Source organism: Notolepis coatsorum, assembly GCF_963971535.1.
Source record: "Notolepis coatsorum genome assembly, chromosome: 6".
NCBI classification, from domain to species: domain Eukaryota; kingdom Metazoa; phylum Chordata; class Actinopteri; order Aulopiformes; family Paralepididae; genus Notolepis; species Notolepis coatsorum.
In genome coordinates this window covers 66706450-66734237 of record NC_140170.1, presented here as the reverse complement: position 1 = coordinate 66734237, position 27788 = coordinate 66706450, and the positions used below count along the sequence as shown (strand labels likewise).

The 27788-nt window shown below is 42.4% G+C and overlaps 2 protein-coding genes across 2 annotated transcripts; both read left to right on the top strand.

Annotated features, from left to right (window-relative positions):
* Positions 1–59: 59 nt before the first annotated feature.
* On the top strand, positions 60–9534 carry LOC311229519 (NAD(P)H dehydrogenase [quinone] 1-like; the record flags this gene model as incomplete). Its single annotated transcript, XM_084315596.1, has 7 exons — positions 60–68; positions 3762–3912; positions 6453–6620; positions 7305–7435; positions 7648–7761; positions 8287–8388; positions 9235–9534. The coding sequence occupies 7 exons, from the start codon at positions 60–62 to the stop codon at positions 9532–9534; spliced, it is 975 nt and encodes a 324-aa protein (XP_084171722.1).
* A 10802-nt stretch (positions 9535–20336) lies between these two features.
* LOC311229517 (NAD(P)H dehydrogenase [quinone] 1-like) lies at positions 20337–22996 on the top strand (the record flags this gene model as incomplete). The annotated part of the gene is made up of 5 exons (XM_084315594.1): positions 20337–20520; positions 20757–20887; positions 21101–21214; positions 21738–21839; positions 22697–22996. The coding sequence occupies 5 exons, from the start codon at positions 20337–20339 to the stop codon at positions 22994–22996; spliced, it is 831 nt and encodes a 276-aa protein (XP_084171720.1).
* Between the last annotated feature and the right edge of the window lie 4792 nt (positions 22997–27788).

Here is a 27788-nt window from a genome sequence, read left to right as displayed (position 1 = left end):
TCAGCATCTTTGTTCGGGTATGCAGGGAAAGGGGGGTGAGAGATGACCAGGCCTCAGCCATGGTAGAGGTAATGGCCCTGCACTCCCATGTAGAGACGTAAAGTTCAGGAAGATTTCACTGTCACACAGGGTCTTTGTTTACAACAGAACCAGGTGGATTTCCACATTAGCCATCAGCAGTTTAAATATCAAAAAAAATATATTTGCTATAACTTTGATGGAAAACCATCTGTATTTTTTAAATGCATATATTGAGTATAATAATTCAGTCTTACACTTTGTATGGGGCAGCAACAACTGATATCCCTTTTTGCTATGTCAATAACTGGAAGATTCATCTGCATTATCTACTTCTGTCAACACAGAAACCTGTTTAACCCTCTCAAAGGAGGAAATCTGTACTTATTGTACTCGCCACGGTTCAAATTCATATGTCCACACGAGCAATATCAATCAATACGAATATTTATTGAAATAAGGCAGAATCCAGTTTGATAGGCAAGAGTGGTCGTAATGCAGTCCGATGGTCAAAAACACAAAACTGGCTCGCAGACAAAAAGGGATTGTTCAATACTCAGGGTAGTCATCCGGTCCAGGGGGTTTCTCAGCCAGTCCAGGGTCCAGTACACAAAGAACACCTTCTCGCCTTCACCTCTCCTCTCACTACCTCTCACCTTAAACAACTCCGAATAACTCAATATTTCTCTCTCAATACAACTCCAACCTCTCCTCCGCTCCCCTTACTCCTGACTAACCTAGTGGCTTTTTAGTGTGTGGGTCTGGGCGTGTGCACGTGAGATCTGGGTGAACTAATGATTCACAGGTGTGTTCTATCAGTGCTAAATCAGCTACCTAATTGTCTACTCCTTCCGTGGCAATAATATCTCCCATCCTTCACATATCCATGAGAGGGGGGGTGAGATCTGCCACATTATGTTCATACAGACAAGTAATTAAGTAATCATCTACCTAGAGATGCAATTATGTGCAGGGATGTGGAGTATAGGAGCTCTCTGCTCCATGTATGATGATATAGTGGGTGCTTTGTATGAAGGCAGTAAGCCCTACAAGCATACAAATGAGACTTATAAAATCAGACCTGGTTGGAACGAGTATGTAGCTCAGTATCATGTTGAAGCCTTTAAATCATGGGCTATGGCAAGTAGACCCAGGCAAGGGCATGTGCTTGAGCACAAGAAGCTCACTAATGCAAGATATAAGTATGTCATTCGCTTCATTTGTTAAAAAAAATAAAAATAAGAGCAAGCCACGAGGGCCGATTCCATGGCTAAGAAGCTGTTAAACAATGTTATTGATTTTTTGGAAAGAAGTGAGAGTTCTTAACTCTGACTGCCATGCTGTCTTCCCATCTCTACTCCCTGGCGCCAGCGTTTCAGACTGTTTTAACGATGTTTGTAGACCCATCATATATTCTATATATTATAGCTATGGAGACATACTATGGCTCATTTGAAAGGCAATATTTATACTCCAACAGGGAACAAACTGTTTATTTCTACATACATCCGTTCCGGTGCAATCCCTGGGGGGGGGGGGGGGTTGATTGCTGATTGCTGATTGGCAGACAGCTGATTGGCAGACAGCTGTGTGATTGGGAGTGACATGGAGGAGAGCAGTATAAGAACGGCAGCTTGAGCTTTAACATTTGTGCTTCTCCCACCATCAAGACTGGTTCCCCTCTTTTATCTGAACCAATATGTTACATTGTAACAACGCAGCTAGCTGCAGTAACACACATAAAGGGACATTCCACTGGAAATAGGCACATACATAAGAGATATTTGGAGTAATAGGGACAGTACGGTATGTGCCATAATGCGTGTATTTATTTATTTATTATTATTGTTTTTATTTATGTATTAAAACTTGGGAACATAGTGTTGCAGATTTTTTTTTAATTCTTTATACAAAAATGTCTCATTGACTTATGGTGTACTATCATCAATACACATATGCTATAATTCATATTTATGTTATTTTAATTTAGAGGAAGATAAAAACCAAAAAGGAATCACACAAAGATAAAAATCTAATTGATTCAAGTCAGGAGAAAAATGTAACTGTGCAATACCTGTTGTTGAACATAAACAGATTGTCGATTTTAATCCAGGCCAATATGGTAAGAAAAATAAAAGAGTAAATCACGGATTGGGGCTTTACCACTTTTGTTTTATCACAATTTTCTACCTTTACAATAACTACAAGGAAAGGAAAACCAAACAAAACAAAAATACAAAAAGAAAAAAAACAAGAAAGAGAAAATAGAAAACAGACGTAGCTTGTCAGAGTTCAAACATTGCTATTTAGTGGAGTACACACTACAGGATATATTGACAGGTTAGAGGTACAGGCATATATCAAGTTAGGAGAGACAAATTATCCAAGTAATAGATAGTGGACTACTGTAATGGAGTCCTGTTCGGGGTACCCAGCAAAGCCCTGGACAGGCTCCAGTATGTCCAGAACTCAGCTGCCAGGGTTCTCACTCACACCAAGCCCTGGCAGCACATCACCCCCACCCTCATCCATCTCCACTGGCTTCCAGTCAGGTTCCGCATCACCTTCAAACTCCTGCTCCTCACCTACAAATCCCTCCATGCCCTCGCCCCCCGGTACCTGTCTGATCTCCTCCACCAGTACACTCCATCCCGGAACCTACGATCCTCTGATCTAGGTCTCCTCTCCATCCCTCGCACCAGGTTACGGACTTTTGGGGACAGAGCCTTCAGCGTGGCATCCCCTACCCTCTGGAACTCTCTCCCCCCCGAAATCCGCAACGCCCCAACCCTGGACACCTTCAAATCCGCTCTAAAAACACACCTCTTCACCAAGGCTTTCCCCATCAGTTAGTTTTAGATTAAATTAGGTCCATTATCCCCTACTTTCCCTCATCCCCTTTTCCCCCTCCCCCCCTACTTTCCTTGCCCTATTTTTTGTCCTGATTGTAAAGCGACCTTGGGTTCTATGAAAGGCGCTATATAAATTTGATCTATTATTATTATTATTATTATTATAATAACACACTTTGACTAAACTGTTTTCACAGATAGAAAGAAGGTCTTATTTTAAAGCCAAGCTAGTATGTCATCATGAAGTCTCACCACCAATTTTTTCCTGATTAATTGAAAATGGGGGACCCTGATGTAAACAAGACGAAAGTCTTTCTCTGGTCTGCATCCCCTTAACAATTGTGTGTACTGTACTGTATTGTACCCATTCTGAAATCTGTTAATAAAGTTTTCAATCAATCAATCAATCAATCAATCAATCAATCAATCAATCAATCAATCAATCAATCAATCAATGATAATGAAGCCAATGTAATAGAATGAAGCACACAGAGTTTGTATCCGGGTATAACTTCCTGGTTGGAGCAGAAGTAATGGAGAAGTAGAAATACCCGATAAACACTTTCAGTAGCCTAGTATAGAATTGGGTCCGTCTTGAAATACTCACTGTGCCCAGATAGTGCCCATTGGAACCATATTCATCACAAACAGTACTGTATTTGCAAATCTGGTATGTCATAAATGTATAGATGTAGCAGTACTGACTATCTGTATGTCATGTATGTCATATATGTCCTGATGAATTGAAAATGGGGGACCCTGATGTAAACAAGACGAAAGTCTTTCTCTGGTCTGCATCCTCTTAACAATTGTGTGTATTGAGCTGTACTGTATTGTACCCATTCTGCAATCTGTTAATAAAGTTTTCAATCAATCAATCAATCAATGTAGACCCCATGCTGGCCTGGGATCGAATCCCACCTGGACGCGTCTCGTCTCCCGAGTTCCTCACGTTTCCCCAAGCAGCCTTCCTCCTGCAGTCGGAGTCCTGATAAAGCTCGACAACTGGAAGAGTGTCCACATCAACACAGCCCGCTGCACTGTACTGTAGGTCACGTAAGGAAAGGGGAACTTGGAAGAGATCCGCATTTTGTCAAAATTACGCTATAGATAACCACGCAGTACTTCTATTATCCACATATCTGTTTATCTATCGATTATTACCATTATGATGAATTGAAAATGGGGGACCCAATTAAACAAGACGAAAGTCTTTCTCTGGTCTGCATCCCCTTAACAATTGTGTGTATTGAGCTGTACTGTATTGAGGGCGGACCTTGCTACAGGCGATATAGGCGGTCGCCTAGAGCGCCACCCAGAGAAGGGCGCAAAAAAAAAAAAAAAAAAAAAAAAAAGTATTTAATTTTTTTTTTTTTTTTTTTTTAGTTTTGGCGCCCCCCTCTATATCTGCAACCATTATTTTTACATACAAAAAATTCTAACATAAGGGAAAATGAGCCAAAAATCTAAAACGGTCAGTTGGTCTGAGCCTCAGCTTCAGGTGTTCACAGTCAGAACATGCTAGAGCGCTGTGCATTGATGGGTATCGGTCAAGTGTTTATAGAATTGAGCGTTGAGGAAAGAAAGACTAACGTTAGAGAACTATGAAGAGGCAAAAGCCATAAAAAAAAAAAAGAACAAAAAAAAATTACAAAAAAAAAATTAAAATCTTTTCTTTTTTTGGGGCGGGGAGGGGGGGGGGGGGGGGGCGCAGTGGTGAATCTCGCCTAGGGCGCCAAATGTGCTAGGTCCGCCCTATTGTACCCATTCTGCAATCTGTTAATAAGAATTTCTATCAATCAGTAACCGCTGGGTGGCAGTGTTGCACAGATAACGAAGGAGGATATGACCATGCCTTGTGCGAAATGTTTGTTGTTGATTGATTGATTGATTGAAAAGTTTATTAACAGATTGCAGAATCTACATCTACACGAGAAGAGGCCGAAAACACTCGATATAAACAATGTTACTATTATCAGTCAGACAGAATTATCTTTATTAAACCGTATAATGATAGCTGTCGATAGTGTTTTGGCTTTTCTACTAACACTGGAACGAGTATATATAAGCACCTGCTCATTTTATCAGCCTCGATCTAAATAAAAATAGAACTGAAACAACATGACAACATGCACATTAAGCCCCACAGATGTGTGGATGTGAGAGGAGAGAGAATTGCTATGTTCTAATTGTCAAGGAGTCTGTGAAGGGAACTATCTAGGGACAATTTGAACCTTTCCACCAAACCTCTAAAGCCTCTGGATACATTTGCTTTGTAAAGTTCTATAATGAGTCCAAATCAAAATAATAAAACAAGGACGTTGTGTCCACAGCAGTGATGCCACAGATTACTTGTAAAAAGAATCTGATTACTGATTACTCCTTACTCCGAGTCCTTACCCCTTTAAAAAGTAATCTTACTTTGATCTTGATTACTTAGTAACTAGGTAAAAGTAACTAGGTGACGATGTCGTCGTCGTCGTCCCTGCTGCTGCCACAAGAATGACAACAGTTTTTATTTTTTTTAAATAATGCTTTATTGAAAGTGCATAATGTCATAAATCATGATTGGCTGCTCAGACAGGTCATCATGAGACGTCATCAGCCATCAGGCCATACTCCGGTCTAGCTGACTGTACACCTGGCTCTCTTATCATCAGCATTATGAGATAGTAACTAAATAGTAACTCACAGCCACTTGGAAAAGTAACTGTAATCAGATTACTGGCTTGTAAAAAGTAACAAGTTAGATTACTATTTACTGAAAAAATCAGATTACAGTAACTAGTTACTGGCATCACTGGTCCACAGTGCCAGAAAACTCAAATATACCCATGTGTGAGATGTAGGGCAAAATCCATCCGACCATCAGATTAGCTGATTGAATGGGGGGGGGGGGGGTGATTGCTGATTGGCAGACAGCTGTGTGATTGGGAGTGACATGGAGGAGAGCAGTATAAGAACGGCAGCTTGAGCTTTAACGTTTGCGCTTCTCCCACCATCAACATCCTTTCTCAATCTGTAGCTTAGTCTTTATCACAACCGGACTCAGAATGGGTGAGTAAAAAAAGAAATATATATATATATATATATATATGTAATCAGTTGTATTTCTTGGCAGCAACATTGTATCACTATTTACCTTGTTGGTTGATCTTCGTACAATTAGGTTTACTTGGAAGCCAAGAATGTGCTTTTTGTTTTTGGCCAGTCTTGTGATATAGATTAATGTTAATTCTACCAACATAATGGTGGCAGTAGATTACTGTAATAGGTGTGTTTTTACATTCCGCTACATTACTGGAAGATTCAATGGTAACCCCCCCCCCCCCCCAGAGGTGGAACCATTTGTTTGGTGTGGATTGGGAGAATTTGAGAAACTCCTAAAACATTTAAAATGTCAAGGGTTCTAAAACTAAACATGGCAAACATATTAAATGGTATTGTCCCTTGTCTGCTTATTCTCCCAGAGCTTGTGACCGAAGTAGCCAGGGAGTTCCATGCGTCTGTTCCTTCTCGTTTCTGTAGTCGAAGGCTAGGCACCTTGGGTGCATGATGCTATTAAAATGGTACTTTTTGCAGCGGCAAAGAAGGTGTTGATCGTGTACGCCCACCAGAGCACCGGCTCCTTCAGCGCCGCTGCTAAAGACGCTGCAGTTGAACTCCTGACCGCTCAGGGCTGCTCAGTGGAGGTGTCTGACCTGTACGCCATGAAGTTTAAAGCCACGGCTACTGCTGAAGACATCACAGGTAAGAGCGCCACAAAGCGCTGCCAACCACTGCTGGTTCAAACACTGTGAAAATGGTCAAAACGCTCCCACCAGGGAGTACAGATGGAAAAACAGTGGCAGTCAGAGTTAAGACATATTTAAGAAATTAATTGGATGAAATGCAACATTAAACTAGTCTCTGGTCAAGGTTGTTCATTACTTGGCATTGGCAGCCACATTATGTGAACTCATAATCTTTCAAGATTGTGAAAGTAACACCTTGGCAGTCGGGTACTAGGTGTCAAAACTGCAAAGGTTTTTACTATTTAGAGATACTGTAACTGTTGGCTGTTACAGTAAATATCTTAAAACATTCAAAGTGATAATATGGAGATCTGACTTCCAGACACGATTTTCTTACCGCTGGGCCCGTCACGTATGGCACCATCAAACCTTGGTACATGAATGGGGTGCTTTACAGATCTAGTAAGTCGGTGCAAAATGTTAGAAGGATTAGCCCCGTTCAATATGACTTGGGACTCATCTGCACTATGGTGATGTCATTATTTCTAATCGGGTGCTCCTCTACTGATGTATTTATTTATTGAAAAATGTGTCATATTTTCTATATTGTGAATCCTTTTTTTATTTTTAAACTCCTGGCGAATTGGTAGAATAACAAATCCTTCTACTCTTGACATCCTAATATCTGATCTCTCACCAGGAGCGCCGAAGAACCCGGATCACTTCCGGTATGGAGAGGAGACCAGGCTGGCTCTGGAGGAAGGAAGGCTTTCAGCTGACATCACTGAAGAACACCGCAAAATCACAGAGGCTGATCTCATCATGTTCCAGGTGGGTGAATCCTAGTGGAATGAAGTTGACACTGCCTACTTATGACTATGAGGTAGTACAAGGTGAACCCCAACTAGATATAATGCTCTACATTCTAGTCTTGGTTCCATTTTTATTTTTTTAAACCTCAATGACTCGGCTACTGTAATGTTTTCTAAACCGCAGAAAGTGGGTAGCTGCCCACATCATGGTGACCTGACTTTTCTTTTCAGTTCCCCATGTACTGGTTCACCGTCCCCGCCATTCTGAAGGGCTGGATTGATCGGGTGCTCACACTGGGCTTTGCCTTCACACTGGAGAAGAGATACAGTCTAGGCATCTTCAAGGTACGGGCAAGAGGTTGTAACGTGTCTGGCTGTGTGATGTCAACTTGTCGGCATGAAAATTACTGCACCAGGATATCTTGGCAAGTAGCTAATTGGATGTTGTCTCTTTTGGGATTTGGTACATACTTATAAGGTTGGGCTTATGAACATATGGTGCCTGGTCATACAGCATTATATTAATTCCATGTACATGGATCAAATAATGGTTTCAGACTCTAGCCACATCGTTACTAGATGGCAGGTGGACAGGAAGTTAAGTCACTGGCTCAAGTTAAATCAAATGACCTCTTGCTACATCAGGTACAAACAATGGAGCACCACTTGGTGACTAAACATGGCACTGCAACTAAATGATGACAAATATATAATGGCCACATTTGACTGTTACAAGGTCTTTACTGGATTATAATCGTCTCGGCAGTTGGAATTGTCAGATTTTAATGTCTTTGCTTTGGGTTTTAGCAAAACTCCTGGAACTTCTTATGGTACTATAAGGGTTCAAATGTGTAATGTTCTCTCAACCAGGATAAGAAGGCCATCCTGTCCTTTACCACGGGGTCCCATGAGTCTATGTTCAGTGCTGATGGAATCAATGGAGACATGAATGTCACCCTGTGGCCAATCCAGGTATTGCAGTACCCTCCGTTTTCATACTGTAGATCAACTTCTTCATGCGCACATTCTGGCATTATGACCCCCACCCCACTTTGCAACCAGTGTTAATTTTGTCAACGGAAATTATGACTAAAGATGTTCGTCAACAAAGCTTTTTTTCATGACGACAACGAGACGTCACGTTATTGAAGGCCATGTGACACTAACGTGACTAAATAATTAATTAAATATCGTTGACCACAAATGTAATTTACAAAAACCAGGACGAAAATGTATGTTGATATTGTTGACTAAAACAAGACGAGACAAAATAATTGTAACTTTTCTTAAATGCCATCGTTGCAACACAAGGCCATACACCACACAACACTTCCGGTATTCTGAAATCATGGGAGGGAGCATGGGGAGAATTAATCGATGTGGTTGTAGGTATAGCTGTGGGGGTGCGGGAGACATGATCCAATATACTTTTATATGCCGGTAGTCTCCTGAACACGGGAGAGACTAATCCCAAGTCAATCAGCACTTTCTCTGCTGAGCTATACTCACTTTTCCGCATCTACTCCGCATGCGCAGATTGATAAACCTAGAAATCCAGAGACTCCATGGGCAATCTGCATGCGTAGTTCGGGAGTAGGTGTGGAAAAGTTACTATTGCTTGGCCCGCTGTGTAAATGTAACGCAAGTGCAGTGGTCTATAGATGACTATTTTGATAAATGTTGTCCATATCCCTCCCAGATGATGGTTGTATTGTAGGATGTAAGCTGTGGACTAAATTGCTAACTTGTCTTTATTTTTTACATTGCTTAGAACCGCTACTATAAAGTCCCTAAAGCTATACATTTTCTCCTCTCCAGAACGGCATCCTGCACTACTGTGGTTTCCAGGTGTTGGCTCCCCAGATCTTCTGGGCTCCATCCCACGTTCCCCTGGAGGCCCGCACCGTCATGCTGGACGCCTGGCGAACACGCCTGCCGGGCCTGCTGGGAGAGGCGCCCCTCTCCTTCACCCCCTCGGAGTGCTTCGATGGGGAGAAGGGCTTCCTGCTGAAGCCGGAGGTCCAGGAGAAGCAAGCCGACAAGGAGTTTGGTCTGACGGTCGGCACCCACCTGGGGAAACGCATCCCCCCCAACAACCAGATCAAAGCTGGTGTCTGAGTCTGTCAAATAAAATGCCGCCTTGAGATTCTAATTTGGGGTTCGTCTCTTGATTGCACATAATTCTTAAAGGTGTATGTATTTGCCAACAACCCCCAAATTCATGTCTTGGAGATTTTGTCCCAGGAAGATTATTTTATTCCATAATGGTATAAACTGTAGAGGGCAGTTGGCACTTATCTACATAATGCAGCCGTGTTTACTTTGCCATTAGCGACCAAGAGAACAACACTTCTTGCTATATTTGGTGGGTGGCCTGACTTTTCTCAATTGCTGCCACTTTGTGAAAATAGCAATTGGGGTCTGACCTCTTTAAAGAATAGGAAGCCTCTAGGGGTGTACTTAATATCCCCTACATGTAGAAATGGCCTCTCATAGCATTGGGTCAAGAGGAACCAGGTTTTCTAGCATCTCTTGCACTGCATGAATAAGTGGGTTAAACTATGATCAAGAACGTAGTCTCATTGGGTTCACTGCTAGTGGAACCCTGGATTCCTTTATTGTTTCGGGGGAATGATTATGATGGATCACTAGTGCCTCTGCCTCATCCAGGCTTGCATGGATCATCCTGGTCAAATATAGTATTTGCACCTTCATAAAAGAATTGCAGCACTCTACGGTCACCCCCGTCAAGTTTGCCCAGCTCTTGTCTCAGCATCTTTGTTCGGGTATGCAGGGAAAGGGGGGTGAGATGCCCAGGCCTCAGCCAGGGTAGAGGTAATGGCCCTGCACTCCCATGTAGAGACGTAAAGTTCAGGAAGAGTTCACTGTCACACATGGTCTCTTTTTTTACAACAACCAGGTGAATTTAAAAAGTAGATTTCCACAGATTAGCCATCAGCAGTTTAAATATCAAAATATTTGCTATAACTTTGATGGAACAAATTTATCTTTTTTTTAAATATTCAATATCTCAATACTTGATTTAAATGCATATTTAGTATAAGAACCAGTCTTACACATTTTGTATGTGGCAGCAACAACTGATATCCCTTTTTGCTATGTCAATAAATGGAAGAGTCGTCTGCATTATCTATTTGTGTCAACACAGAAAAACTGGACTGTTTAACCCTCACAAAGGAGGAAATCTGTACTTATTGTACTCGCCACGGTTCAAATTCACATGTCCACACGAGCAATATCAATCAATAAGAATAGTTATTGAAATAAGGCAGAATCCAGTTTGATAGGCAGAGTGGTCGTAATGCAGTCTGATGGTCACAAACACAAAACGGGCTCGCCGACAAAAAGGGATTGTTCAATACTCAGGGTAGTCGTCCGGTCCAGGGTCAGTACACAAGGGGGTTTCTCAGCCAGTCCAGGGTCCAGTACACAAAGAACACCTTCTCGCCTTCACCTCTCACTACCGCTCACCTTACACAACTCCGAATAACTCAATATCTCTCTCTCAATAAAACTCCAACCTCACCTCCGCTCCCCTTACTCCTCCTTCTTCTTCTTCTTCGTGTGATTTCCGGCAGACTAGACACCTTTCGGCGTATTGCTGCCTAACTGATTGATCTTCTCACAAATTCTCTTCTCCTTCTACTCTACCGCCACCTACTGGAATCCATCCCCCACACAGTCCAATGGCGTGCAGCTAACACTGCTTCCTCCTGACTGATTCCCCCTCTACGATACATGCTTCGCCCCCTGTGGCCTGACTCTGACCTACTCGCTCACTCACACCCCCCTTCTCTAACGCTACTTGATCAGCCACCCTGTTTAACTCCCTCATAACATCCTCCACTGTCAACCCCTTCATCCCCAAGTGTCCCACTGCTGCTAGAACTATCAACCTAGTCCTCTCTGTCCTACTGCTAACCGTCGCTGTTGTATTCACCACTCCTGCCACAAAGGCCACCATATCCAACTTCTCCCTAAACACCCTCTCTTTCTCCGCCTGAACTTCCTCTACCGACAGATGCCCTGCCCTAAAACCCTGCCCCCCATCTTGCTTTCCCTGATCCTCCTGCACTATCCTTACTGCCAACTGCCCTTCTCTAAACCCCTGTCCCTTGTCTTGCTGTCCCTGTCCTACCTTCCTAGCTGCCTCCGCATATGAAATCCTACCTTCCCTTCGCACCTGCTGGACCATTACCTCTAGTTTCATCGCCTCACAACCCCAATACGCTACACTATGCTTCACACCACAACTACAACACCTTGGCTCCACTCCCTGTTCACACTCCCCATACTTATGCTCCCCACTACATCTACCACATCTCTGTCCCTTCCTACACCACTTAGCTATATGTCCAAACTCCTGGCACCTGTAACACCTCAACGGATTCGGCACAAACTCCCTAACCCTATATGCCAAATACCCTAAAAATACCACTTTCGGACTAACCTCACCCTCAAACTGAACGACTATCGTCCCTGTCTCCTCCTTCTCTGCCCCTCTCTTCATCCTCTCTACACTCTTAACTTTCCCATTACGTTCGTCACTCCTCAAATCCCCTAACAGCTGATCCATACTAACCTTAATTGGAATTCCACCAATCACCCCCTTGCACCCACCATCCCTTTTCTCCCCTACTATGCTCTTCATTTCCCTTGCCCTCTCTACCTGCACTACACTTACACACCCTATAAACAAGTTCCCATCCCCCAACACCTTCCCGTACCTTACCTCACCTAACTGCGCTTTAATGAGCTTTGACAGCTGTTTCGGCTCTATATCCCTAACTCCACCTTCTCCCTCAAATCGCACCACTACATTCAACCCTACAAAACCCTTTCCTTTGCATTAAAGGATTGGTCGAAGATTACAGGTGTAAATGACTTATGGCGATCACTTAACCCCACAACCCGAAAGTACTCTTGTCGATCTGCGAGACATAACACATTATCCAGAATAGATTATGTCTTTGCATCCCCGAGACTATTTGATAACTATGAAGTGGAAATGATACCCAATGCATTATCAGATCATTGTTATTTACTCCTAAAAGGAACATTTGGTATACTATCTTCCCGAGCCCCAAGATGGCGATTTAACTCGATGCTGCTTAATAACAAGGAATTCATTACACAACTCAAAGAAGCTCTTACAGTATTCCTACGGGAGAATGCAAACTCGGTGCAGGACCCCAGAATAATATGGATGTCGGTAAAGGGAACGATCAAGAATTTCACTGATAGCTTTTCCTCCAAAATGCGCAAGAATCGATGCACAAAACTGGCTGAACTGGAAACGCTTTACTCAACGTTATTTAATTCTTTACAATACAACAACTCAACTCGACTAGAAAATCAAGTTAATGTACTAAAAAAAGAGATCAATGCCATATACAGACAACAATCGGAAATACAAATACGTAGCACAAGACAACAGCAGTGCTCCCAAGGTTCTAAACCTAGTCACCTATTAGCCATGCGATTAAGAATTAATGCAGAATTTGCAGATATAACTACCATTAGAGCTCAACAAGTACTTGTTACAGACCCTGAAAAAATAAACGTGACATTCAAAGAATTCTACTCCAACTTATATAAATCAGAAAACAAAACAAAATGGACACATATCTTAATCAAATTATTCTCCCTAAACTTTCAGAAGATGACGCTAAACAGTTAGAAACACCGATCACACTAGAGGAACTCAAGAAGGCCATATCCGAAATGCAAAGTGGTAAGGCTCCTGGAAGAGACGGTATCCCACCAGAAATGTACCTCTCTTGTTGGGACATAATTGGACCCTTATTACTAAATATGATCTTATACTCAGTCAAGGAGGGGAACTTCCATAAGAACGACAATATTGCACTCATAACAGTCCTTCTCAAAAAAGACAAAGACCCCACCGAGTGCGGCAGTTACAGACCCTTAAGCCTCCTCGGAACCGATATCAAACTGTACTCTAAGTCTAAGGTATTAGCCATCAGATTACAAAAACATATGACGTCTTTAGTTCATCCGGACCAAACTGGCTTCATAAGAGGCCGCCTGATCACTGATAACATAAGACGATTACTGCACGTACTAGATGCCGATAAGGACGACACCATACCTAAGGCGATGCTGTCCCTGGATGCAATGAAAGCTTTTGACAGACTGGAATGGTCGTATCTATGGGCAGTATTAGAGAAGATGGGGTTAGGTAAAGGTTTCATTGATATGATTAAAGTAGTATACAAAGACCCATCGGCCATGATTACAACAGGTATAATCACCTCCGGAATCTTTCCGGTATCACGCTCAGCTAGACAGGGTTGCCCTCTTAGTCCCGGACTATTCGATCTATCATTAGAGCCTTTAGCACAATATATAAGACAATCCCAATCCATAGAACCAATCGTAATCAAGGGCACACAACATAAAATTAGTTTATATGCGGACAACGTAATACTGTTCATGCAAAACCCCAACACCACACTGCCTCATCTGCTCAAGTTGATTGAGAACTTTGGAGATTTATCGGGATTCAAGATAAATTGGCAGAAGTCGGCTTTCCTTCCACTTAACGCCCCTGCAAAAAAAGATATAACCCTCCCAGGAGAGATACCTATGGTAAAACACTTTAGATGTTTGGGAGTGGAAATATTCCCCACCATAAGACAAACGGTGAAGCACAATTACACAAAAATCCAAAACAAAATCAAAGACGACCTTGATAGGTGGGCAAAACTTAAAAACTCAGTACAGGCACGGATATCAATTAAGATGGACGTACTACCTAGAATCAACTTCTTCAGCTCAATGCTACCGTTACCCCCTCCAGAGGGTTACTTGAAAAAATTACACTCCTCCACATACAAATTTATTTGGAATAACAAACCACCACGTATAAAAAGATCCACCGCACAGAGAAATAAAGCAGACGGTGGCATGGCATTTCCAGATTTTTTCCACAATTTTAAGGCGTACACTTTAAGATCATTGACAACATGGTTTGATCCCCAAGCATTAGTATCCTGGAGAAAATTAGAAGAAAACATAGTAGCCCCACATAGACTGAAGGACATAGCATACACTAAACCAGGGGTCAGCAACCTTTTTGACATGGAGTGCCTGTTTGAAATATAGTTGTAACTAGTGTGCCTAAACAATATTCCATGCATCGTAATTTTTTTTCTCATAATCAGGTATTTTTAATGATAATTTTTACATTATTACATCATTATTGTTATTGTTATTATTAACAATATTATTATGATGGTTGTATCAACCCTAAATCTGAGTTGGGGGGGGGGGATGCAATGCAGACAAACAGCTGCATACAGTGCAACCATTTCACTCACATTTGCCCATTCATTTTTGGACACATCACACACCATCTGTGTGTGTACTGTACGTGTGCTGTCATAGCTCCACCTACAGGCCTAATGGAGAACACCAGGAGAACACCAGGATGTAAATGGAGGGTGAATGTGAGGTATATCGTGTAAATAAGTTTTGATTGATCGCAAGACTACACTGTAAAAATAATAATAATAATAATAAGTTACCAGAACTTAAAAATATTGAGTTCAGTTACTGTGCATTAAGGGTTTCAGTTTTCAATCCATAATAAGTTAACAGAAAAATAAGTACACAACCACATTATTTCAACCTAATAAAACTATGTTTATTGTCATTGTTTTAAGAACACAAGTTGACTTGGTAATACTCACATTTTGAGTAAAAAAAATGGCTTTTAACATGTGCAATGTTCAATGAAATAGAAAAATAAATAATACAATTTGTTGATTAATCCCACTGGTCACAACGGTGACCGTAATAATGTTTTTGTTATAAGGCTCTGCAAATGTTACTGAATGATGTAGCAATGTATTTCCAGCTAAATTGAAATAATAAACAAATAAAGGGTCTCAATTAAATATGTGGTAGTAAAAAGAACCTGTGGGAGGATTTCAACAAGATAAATGCGACAACAGTGCAAAATATTTCACTATAATATTTCAAAGCAAAAAAAAAAAAGTATATATATATATTTTTTTTTTACTGCTGCCCCCTGTGCCTATGCAAATGCCCCCGCGTGCCTATGCAGGCACGTGTGCCTAGGGTTGCCTACCCCTGCACTAAACTATCAATTAAGCATTGCGAACGGAAATTTGGCCCCATAATTACTCATGCGATCCGGATATGGCGTGAAACACAAAAAAAATATCCTAACTCACATAAATGGCACAATCATACTCCCTTATTCAATAACAATGCACTCTTGATTGGAAAACGAACTATAAGATTCCCTATATGGGAAAAGCAAGGCATACACTCATTAGGGGATGTTTTTAACAAACAGGGTTTTTGTAGTTATGAAGAAATACGCAAAAAAATGTATCTCACCAAGTCCACACATCTTTTTTACATACAGTTATTGTTATGTTTGAAGACTCAAGGTGTTCCATTAAAGAAACCAATTGAACACCACAGATACCACAAATTCTTCTATGAAAGAGAGACATCGAGAGGTTTTGTTTCAGATTTTTACCATCAATTACTAACGTCCTCGTATGAAACCCTCCACCTAGACTCCGTCTGGAGGAGGGATATACCAGACCTGGAAAGTGATTTTGATTGGCAAGAAGCCTGGGCAAATGTTCGACTCGCATCAAGGAACCCGGACCATCAACAAATCAATCTTAACTATATTCACAGGACATACTTGACTCCTATAAGACTGAAAAAAATGGGTCTTATACAAGACTCCAAATGCTCCTTATGTACAAATGGGGACGAGGGGACATTTATGCACATGTACTGGGACCGCCCACCAGTTAAGATATTCTGGAAAGAGGTGACCCAGCAATTATCAAATCTCTTAACTTGGAATATACCTGTACACCCCTCTGTATTACTGCTGAATGATGTTTTTGAGTGTGCAGCTAAAGAGATTGGTTTTATCGGGTATCACAGTGGCTAAAAAGCTGATAGCATCACGATGGTTCCAACCGGAAAAAATGTGCCGAAAGGTCTGGATTATTACATATCTCGATGTGAGCTATCAAGAAATATCTACAGCAAGAATTTTGGGTCTCAATGAATCCAAAATGACATTGTGGTTAGAAGTGGTGGAGAAAATAAAAGCTAGCATATAATGGTAATGTCTGGTTAGGAGCGAGGGAAAATGGATGGATTATCCAATGGGGGGTCCGGGAGGGGGGGGGGTACGAGCTAGAGTATGTGTGTAGGTTTTTAGATAACAGGTATTAAGGGTATATCCTATATAAGACAATTAACCAAAATGTGATTTCATTGGATGTGCACTGTCAACTAATGCTTGTATATCTTATCGTGTGTTGTCATGTTTGTTTATGTGTTTGTTTAAAAAATAATAAAAAAATAAAATACAAAAAAACAAAACCCTTTCCTCTACCCTCATCCTCTGACCCACTCAAGCTATCTCCCCTCTCTTTCTTCCTCTTACTCCCCTTCCCCTCACTTTCCCTACTCTTCTTCCCCACCTCTTTCCACTCCTCTCCCCCACTCTCTTCCCCACTACACTCCATACTGGCCCCACCCGTCCCCTTCCCGTCGTCATCGCCATTCTCATCCCTACCGCTATCTTCCTCGCCCTCCTCACACCATTTACTTCCATCACGATCCTCCCAATACCCTGGATAGCCGTTCACAGGCCGGGGCCACCAATCGATAGGTTTCTGCTGTTTCTGATCCCTCACAGCCACATCCTCCGCCTCCCACCACCGACTACTACCACTCCCACGCAAGTCTTCGCTGCACAGTTCCGACGGACGCAGACGCCGCCACTCGGCGCACCTCTCAAAATCCACCCTCCCACATGAACAAACCGCACTTTTGTCTTCCTCTCCAAACAGCCGCCCCCCACGAACCCCTGGCATGGCCTGCTACTCCCTCTCTCCAGTGTCAAAGGCTCAAAACCCCCCCTTACTCCTGACTAACCTAGGGTTTTTTTAGTGTGTGGGTCTGGGCGTGTGCATGTGAGATCTGGGTGAACTAATGATGCGCAGGTGTGTTCTATCAGTGCTAAATCAGCTACCTAATTGTCTACTCCTTCCGTGGCAATATCTCCCATCCTTCACATATCCATGAGAGGGGGGGTGAGATCTGCCACATTATGTTCATACAGACAAGTACTTAAGTAATCATCTACCTAGAGATGCAATTATGTGCAGGGATGTTGATTGTAAGGATGTGGAGCATAGGAGCTCTCTGCTCCATGTATGATGATATAGCTCTACTACAAGCATACAAATGAGACTTATAAAATCAGACCTGGGCCCTCATTTATCAACGTGACTTACGCACAGAAATGTGCGTAACCCGTGCGTACGATCATTTCTAAGCAAAGTGTAGGATTTATCTATTTGAACTTGTGCTTGACTTTGTGCGTATATTTAAGCACAGGTCGGACCATGCGTAGTTGGCGCCCGGTGGTAGAATATTTTTACAACGCGGAAATAAGCACTGACTGCGCTCCGCGTAACTCAACTCGTTATTATTTTGCGCATATATTGCAGAAATACGGGAACGTTTTGATTATATTTAAAAGGCTTTGCCATTGTTAAACGTAATAAGTGGAACCCCGAAGCTGTAAGCAGAATACAAGTCATATGAACACCCACGATATAAACGCATTGCAACGAGAACAGACAGAGGTTATTTGTTGAGTGTATGTGTATACAAAACCCTTGCAATAAATGTGTCTTAAATGAATGAAAAGCATACATGCTCTGGACACAGAGCATATATCGTGTGGGTGATATCATGACTTGTATTCTGTGTCAAAGCCTAAATCAAAACGTTCCTGTATTTCTGCAATCTATGCGCAAAATAATAACGAGTTGAGTTCTAACAAAGAACGTATTACATGCTGGTAGGCTGATAGAGTAAACTATGATATGAATATGATATGAAAGGTATACTGGTCCGTCCGCGAGGATATCGAGGACTCGAGTTGGGGGACCCTGAGGTAAACAAGACAAAAGTCTTTCTCTGGTCTGCATCCCCTTAACAATTGTGTGTATTGAGCCGTACTGTATTGTACCCATTCTGCAATCTGTTAAATAAAGTTTTCATTCATTCATTCATTCATTCAGCCATTAAATGCAATTTGAGAATATAGCCTAAAGCGACGGCCTATAGCCTATACATATTATTTAATGTTTTCATAAGCGTAAAGATACAACAGCTAGATTAATGATCAAGTTAGTTTACTGTATGCAGGCTTCGCAGGGCTGTGTGTTATTATATGCGCAAGTTACTGTTGCATAATGTAGGCTATGGGCTGGCTGCTATTATATGTACTTCATATAGGCTGCCTAATACCAACAACAAAATAGATTGTATCATATGCCTCTACACACATTATATTATACACATCATATTATATCTTGGTTCGGCAGCGCCTCTGTGAACAATCTCTCAGAGTTTGCTCCATCAGTAATCAGTAATGTGAAAGGGATTCCACTTGGTCAATGTACAGATAATCTGCAATGCGCATTTTGGCTGATAATGTGCCGGTGGCCGGAGTCTCATTCATATTCACTTACATGCAGATCATAGTTATCCACTGAAGCCATATGACTCTGACCAGAACGGGCTCATGACAAGCGCACATAATAGGCATTAGAGCGCAGAGTTGTCTGTGAACTTGGCAACTTCATTGGATTTATTTATTCTCTAAAAATATCTATAATCATACGATTAAATATTGTTTAAAATAAAACGCTAAATACTATTATTCTGTGTGTCATGTTTCCAAATAAGATTGTTCACAACGGGAAATGCTGTATACGTTCAATTTGTTGGTTGGACCTCGGTGATAAATCTCGCTCTCAGTGAAGTCTCTCAGAGTTCGCTCGGGTTAGTCCACTTTTCCACATTTCATGGGGGTGTTCCATTACCGTATATGGTTAATCGGGGCGGTTCTGGTATGCAAATACTTAAAACAGTGCACGAGCTCAAACGTAGGATCAAAGTCATATTTATCAAGACAGGTGTGCGTAGGACCTGTGTACGCACGTGTGATAAGTCCCGTTTTTTTTGTGCGTGCACACATTCTAAATTCTGTGCTTACGTATGAAAATAGAATACTTTCTGAGAAAAATTGATAAATGAGGGCCCTGGTTGGAACGAGTATGTAGCTCAGTATCATGTTGAAGCCCATGGGCTATGGCAAGTAGACCCAGGCAGGGGTGGGGTTGATTGCTGATTGGCAGACAGCTGATTGGCAGACAGCTGTGTGATTGGGAGTGACATGGAGGAGAGCAGTATAAGAACGGCAGCTTGAGCTTTAACATTTGTGCTTCTCCCACCATCAACATCCTTTCTCAATCTGTAGCTTAGTCTTTGTCATAACAGGACTCAGAATGGGTGAGTTAAAAAAAAAAAATAATAATGTAATCAGTTGTATTTCTTGGTAGCAACATTGTATCACTACTAGTATTTACCTTGTTGGTTGATCTTTTCTTGGTATAATTAGGTTTACTTGGAAGCCAAGAATGTGCCTTTTGTTTTTGGCCGGTCTTGTGATATAGATTCATGTTAATTCTACCAACATAATGGTAGCAGTAGACTGTAATTGGTGTGTTTTTACATTCCGCTACATTACTGGAAGATTCAATGGTAACACCCCCCCCCCCCCAGAGGTGGAACCATTTGTTTGGTGTGGTTTGGGAGAATTTGAGAAACTCCTAAAACATTTTAAATGTCAAGGGTTCTAAAACTAAACATGGCAACATTTTTTAATGGTATTGTCCCTTGTCTGCTTATTCTCCCAGAGCTTGTGACTGAAGTAGCCAGGGAGTTCCATCCGTCTGTTCCTTCTCGTCTCTGTAGTCGAAGGCTAGGCACCTTGGGTGCATGATATTAAAATGGTACTTTTTGCAGCGGCAAAGAAGGTGTTGATCGTGTACGCCCACCAGAGCACCGGCTCCTTCAGCGCCGCTGCTAAAGACGCTGCAGTTGAACTCCTGACCGCTCAGGGCTGCTCAGTGGAGGTGTCTGACCTGTACGCCATGAAGTTTAAAGCCACGGCTACTGCTGAAGACATCACAGGTAAGAGCGCCACAAAGCGCTTCACAACCACTGCTGGTTCAAGACGTATCTGCTTAGGAGGAACAAATCGGCACGGCTGCCTACTGCTCTTAACTCAATGAACACCAAAAACAAGTATACTAGTTTCTCAAAGCCAACCGTTTGCTGCCGAAAATGTAAATGGTATTTTTTATTCTAAACAGTCAGCCGGACCTTCTCTTGACATCTTGAAATCCTAATATCTGATCTCTCACCAGGAGCGCCGGAGAACCCGGATCATTTCCGGTATGGAGAAGAGACCAGGCTGGCTCTGGAGGAAGGAAGGCTTTCAGCTGACATCACTGAAGAACACCGCAAAATCACAGAGGCTGACCTCATCATGTTCCAGGTGGGTGAATCCTAGTGGAATGAAGTTGACACTGCCTACTTACGACTATGAGGTAATACAAGGTGAACCACAACTATATCTAATGCTCTACATTCTAGTCTTGGTTCCATTTTTATTTTTTTAAACCTCAATGACTCTGATACTGAAATGTTTTCTAAACCGCAGAAAGTGGGTAGCTGCCCACATCATGGTGACCTGACTTTTTTTTTTCAGTTCCCCATGTACTGGTTCACCGTCCCCGCCATTCTGAAGGGCTGGATTGATCGGGTGCTCACACTGGGCTTTGCCTTCACACTGGAGAAGCGATACAGTCTAGGCATCTTCAAGGTACGGGCAAGAGGTTGTAACGTGTCTGGCTGTGTGATGTCAACTTGTCGGCATGAAAATGACTGCACCAGCATATCTTGGCAAGTAGCTAATCGGATGTTGTCTCTTTTGGGACTTAGTACATACTTATAAGGTTGGGCTTATGACCATATGGTGCCTGGTCATACAGCGTTATATTAATTCAATGTACATGGATCAAATAATGGTTTCAGACTCTAGCCACATCGTTACTAGATGGCAGGTGGACAGGAAGTGAAGTCACTGGCTCAAGTTAAATCAAATGACCTGTTGCTACATCAGGTACAAACAATGGAGCACCACTTGGTGACTAAACATGGCACTGCAACTAAATAATGACAAATATAATGGGCACATTTGACTGTTACAAGGTCTTTACTGGATTATAATCGTCTCGGCAGTTGGAATTGTCAGATTGTAATGTCTTTGCTTTGGGTTTTAGCAAAACTCCTGTAATTTCTTATGGTACTATAAGGGTTCAAATGTGTAATGTTCTCTCAACCAGGATAAGAAGGCCATCCTGTCCTTTACCACGGGGTCCCATGAGTCTATGTTCAGTGCTGATGGAATCAATGGAGACATGAATGTCACCCTGTGGCCAATCCAGGTATTTCAGTACCCTCAGTTTTCATACTGTAGATCAACTTCTTCATGCGCACATTCTGGCATTATGACCCCCACCCCACTTTGCAACCAGTGTTAATTTTGTCAACGAAAATTATGACTAAAGATGTTCGTCAACGAAGCTTTTTTTTCATGACTACAACGAGACGTCACGTTATTGAAGGCCATGTGACACTAACGTGACTAATAAATAGTTAATTAAATATTGTTGACTACAACTGAGGACACAATGTAATTTACAAAAACCAGGAGAATTTCTCATGTATGTTGAAAACAAGACGAGACAAAATAATTATAACTTTTCTTAAATGCCAGTTGCAACACAAGGCCATACACCACAACACTCCCGGTATTCTGAAATCATGGGAGGGAGCGTGGGGAGAAAATGTGGATGAGAGCCTTGACATGCAGTAAGTGGTTGTAGGTATGGGTGCGGGAGACATGATCCAATATACTTTTATATGCCGGGAGTCTCCTGAACACGGGAGAGACCAATCCCAAGTCAATCAGCACTTTCTCTGCTGAGCTATACTCACTTTTCCGCATCAACTCCGCATGCGCAGATTGATAAACCTAGAAATCCAGAGACTCCATGGGCAATCTGTGCATGCGTAGTTCGGGAGTAGGTGTGGAAAAGTTACTATTGCTTGGCCCGCTGTGTAAATGTAATGCGGAAGTGCAGTGGTCTATATTTGATAAATGTTGTCCATATCCCTCCCATATGATGGTTGTATTGTAGGATGTAAGCTGTGGACTAAATTGCTAACTTGTCTTTATTTTTTACATTGCTTAGAACCGCTACTATAAAGTCCCTAAAGCTATACATTTTCTCCTCTCCAGAACGGCATCCTGCACTACTGTGGTTTCCAGGTGTTGCCTCCCCAGATCTTCTGGGCTCCATCCAACGTTCCCCTGGAGGCCCGCACCGTCATGCTGGACGCCTGGCGAACACGCCTGCCGGGCCTGCTGGGAGAGGCGCCCCTCTCCTTCACCCCCTCAGAGTGCTTCGATGGGGAGAAGGGCTTCCTGCTGAAGCCTGAGGTCCAGGAGAAGCAAGCCGACAAGGAGTTTGGTCTGACGGTCGGCACCCACCTGGGGAAACGCATCCCCCCCAACAACCAGATCAAAGCTGGTGTCTGAGTCTGTCAAATAAAATGCCGCCTTGAGATTCTAATTTGGGTTTGTCTCTTGATTGCACATAATTTCCTAGGTGTGTGTATTTGCCAACAACCCCCAAATTCATGTCTTGGAGATTTTGTCCCAGGAAGATTATTTTATTCCATAATGGTATAAACTGTAGAGGGCAGTTGGCACTTATCTACATAATGCAGCCATGTTTACTTTGCCATTAGCGGCCAAGAGAACAACACTTCTTGTATTATTTGGTGGGTTGCCTGACTTTTCTGAATTGCTGCCACTTTGTGAAAATAGCAATTGGGGTCTGACCTCTTTAACGAATAGGAAGCCTCTAGGGGTGTACTTAATATCCCCTACATGTAGAAACGGCCTCTCATAGCATTGGGTCAAGAGGAACCAGGTTTTCCAGCATCGCTTGCACTGTATCTGAATTGAAGATAAGTGGGTTAACGTAGTCTCATTGGGTTCACTGCTAGTGGAACCCTGGATTCCTTTAGTTTCGGGGGAATGATTATGATGGATCACTAGTGCCTCTGCGTCATCCAGGCTTGCATGGACCGACCATCCTGGTCAAATATAGTATTTGCACCTTCATAAAAGAATTTCAGCAGACCCATCGTATATTCTATATTATAGCTATGGAGACATACTATGGCTCATTTGAAAGGCAATATTTATACTCTAACAGGGAACAAACCGTTTAGTTCTACATACATCCGTTCCGGTGCAATCCCAGGCTAAAGAGTGGCCATTTCCCCCCCAAATCCCTGCTAATTTTCTATGAAGAGAGATATTGCGTCTTTTGTGAAGCATGCGCAGTTCGTGCTTGTTGCTCAACACTTATACATTTCCAGGTCAAAGGGCTCATGTTGAAACATATGATTGTTCTATTCACAAAACCACCATGGGTAATCTTACCTGCTTCTCGACATGGCATCCATTCTGTCTCATCTGGGTCTGACACGGTAATCTCGTTGTCTGTGTTGCTATCGCCGAACATTTCAGTGAAATATTCGGGATCTGGTGTGCTCTTGCGACTACTGTGGCGCGGTGAACAGATGGCATTACATCCTCGGCCGGTTTGGCTTTAGTATTTTTATGATTTACCAGAAATGCCGACTCCAATGTAGTCTGGTGAAAACTCACCACCTGGATGGATTGTCGCCTTGATTTTCCTCTTCATAATAATCTCCATCATTCGCCATACACAATCACTACAGAGTCTCTGACAAACAGTTTGCTGTTCAGAGTTCATATGGGGGACAAGAAACTGGCCCAGATGTACTCAAGGTAGGCGACACTGCCACCTATCGGGATTCGATCGTTATCAGTGTTACCAAATGCATACACAAGGTGTGGGAAGAGTGTCTAGTATCATAATAAAAAAAGAAAAACATAAAACGAATATACTAATTTTTGGCGTTCAACGCATGGGCACCAAAAACTATACTTGTTTTTGGCAGTCAATGAGTTAAATTACTCAACAGTGACCTGACTCAAAATTACCTAGTAGATTGTCTATACAGATATTTTCTCTCCCTCTCACACACACACACAGTAAAAAGCAGTTGGCTGTTTGCCAGTATAACGTATGATGCCCCCCAACGTATTCTCCAACTGCTTGAGTCCTTTTTAATGAGTCAACTGTGAAACGGCTCACTCTACGTTAAGGTCAAGGAGAGCTGTGAGAAAGCTGTGGCGTTTTGAAAGGTAAAGAGGCACCTCTACAACCCCTCGCTTAAACTCTGACTGTCTCTGTGATGAAGACTGTGGTGTTTTGAAAGGTAAAGAGGCACCTCTACAACCCCTCGCTCAAACTCGTGACTGTCTCTGTGATGAAGACTGTGGTGTTTTGAAAGGTAAAGAGGCACCTCTACAACCCCTCGCTCAAACTCTGACTGTCTCTGTGATGAAGACTGTGGTGTTTTGAAAGGTAAAGAGGCACCTCTACAACCCCTCGCTCAAACTCTGACTGTCTCTGTGATGAAGACTGTGGTGTTTTGAAAGGTAAAGAGGCACCTCTACAACCCTTCGCTCAAACTCTGACTGTCTCTGTGATGAAGACTGTGGTGTTTTGAAATGTAGAGGGGCATCTCTACAACCCCTCGCTCAAACTCTGACTGTCTCTGTGATGAAGACTGCCACCATTTGGGGGACAGCAACTAACTCAAGAATTATTGGGAGGTACTGTCCCCAAAAATATGTGATTCCTCATCATTATGGACAATATGATATTAATACATTAATACTAATGTCTCTACATAGTCATTAACCACACATTTACATTTGACATATAAATGTTGTCATTTAGCTGACGCTTTTATCCAAAGCGACTTACAGGTTATGTACCCAAGCAACAACTCTTACATCTGAGTAACAATGTTCATCAAACAGTGCTTAAACTTGGGTGCTGATTCTAACAAAACATGTGACCATGAGGCCTCCTCTACCTGGGTAAATCTGCATTTTGCTATGATGCCGGGCCTAGCCCATGGAATGAACTCCAACAGTCCTTAAAGCTTGAGATTCTCCCCTCTGTTGCGGAATTTCTCCAACCATTGTCAATCAAGTTGTACATTTTTTAATTGATTGTTATCCTTACTTACTTCTTTTTATGATTTTATATGCTGTGTGATTTTATATGCCTTTTTTCTTTGCGTAAAGGAACACGCCAACATTTGGGGAAATTAGCTTACCGTCCAGAGAGAGACAAGAAGATAGATACCAGTTTCCTCTCTGTGCGTTCAGTAGAAATCTATCTGTCTGCATGTTAGCCTAGCTTAGCACAATGAATGGAAGCGGAGAGTGACGGGGAGCCTTCGGGAGAGGTGTTAGTTGGACAATGCCTAGGCTACCCAGTGGGTGACAATATTGTCACAAGGAAAGAAGATATTACCTACCTGGGTTCCATCCTAGAGGCAAATCTTTCCTGTGACAAAATGGCATCCAATGTAATAAAAAAAGTCAACCAACGAACTCGTTTCTTGTACCGGATCTCCTCACTGGTAAACAAGAATACCCTGAAGACTCTAGCAGGAGCACTCATTCAAGGGTACTACGACTATGCTTGCACCTCATGGTACCAAAGCACCTCAAAGGCGCTAAAAACAAAATTACAAACATCTCAAAACAAACTGGTCAGACTACTGCTTGACCTTACTCCTAGAACCCACCTCACCCCTGCCCACTTTGACAACCTAGGATGGCTTAGAGTAGACAACAGAGTACAGCAACTTGCAATGGGCCTGGTCTACAAGATACACTACACGACCAAGGTACCCATGTACATGACTAAATACTTCCCAAAGGTCAGTGAATACCACGATCACAACACCAGAGGGAGCTCCACAAATCATGTTAAACCCAGATTCGGCTCAAACAAGGGACTAAACACGTTTCGCAATTATGCCACATCAATGTGGAACGCCCTACCCAAAGCTGTAAAGGAATGTGAATCACTACCCACTTTCAAAAACACTCTCAAAAAACACCTAAGGGAGACTGCAACTCGAAACTGGCCCCTGTAAATGTCCGAACACAACCCCCTCCAATGTACAGTAAATTACCAAGTATGGTCTTGTCAATAATCCAATGTACAGTGTTGTTTGTACAGTTGTACAGTGTCCCCCACCCACCCCTCCTACCCAACCCCCCCCCCCCCACTCCTACCCAACCCCCCCCCTCCCCCACTCCTACCCAACCCCCCCCCCCCCCCCCCCCAACCACCTCCAATGTACAGTCCCACCCCCACCTACCCAATCCAATGTACAGTTTCTACGCCTAATGTATATACTCTTTTCTTTCTGGACTCTTTTTGTATCACAAACAGTACTGTAATTGCAAATCTGGTATGTCATAAATGTATAGATGTAGCAGTACTGTCTATCTGTATGTCATGTATGTCATATATGTTACGATGAATTGAAAATGGGGGACCCTGATGTAAACAAGACGAAAGTCTTTCTCTGGTCTGCATCCCCTTAACAATTGTATGTATTGAGCTGTACTGTACTGTACCCATTCTGCAATCTGTTAATAAAGTTTTCATTCATTCATTCATACCCGTCACTGTCCGCTTCCATTCATTGGTATCTATCTTCTTGTCTCTCTCTGGAGAAGACGATAAGCTAATTTCCCAAAATGTTGGCGTGTTCCTTGAACTATGTATGTACACTAGAGGTGACTGTAAATTAGTCACTCATTTGCCTTTCAAGTTTAAATAAAGGTTTGAAATTAAATGAAAGGAAATGAATGGCTCCAACGGGATGATTCAAACTCTCTTTGTCGGTTGTGTGCCAGGAGGGTAAAACGGAGGAGATGTCGCTGCCGTCATTTCATCGTTATATCCTGTGGAAAAAGTGTGTTATATAACACATGGCACAGTAAAAATTAGTCTGCATTTCCATTCAGCATGGTCCCCCAACAGTTCACCAGCACAATCTCAACCGTATACTGCCGTACCGTATACTGCCATCTCCCATTGGGAGGCTTAGCCTCCAATATATGAGCCTTGTGTTGTGTCCTGGTTGGGTCCCAGAGACAACAGTACCCTGGAGGACATGTCCAAGCTGTTTATCATTATCATTACCAGCATCTACACAAGTATGTGCTGCTGCTCCAGGATTTAGCGCCACTCACCATGGACTCAGCCTGCATGAGAGGTAACTTAGATAAGATAAGATAAGATATTCCTTTATTGATCCCCTTGGGGAAATTCGTTGTAGCAGCATGGGGAGGGGGGAGGGGAGGTACAGGTATGGGCAGGGTAATAGTAGAAAGACATAAACATAGGCAA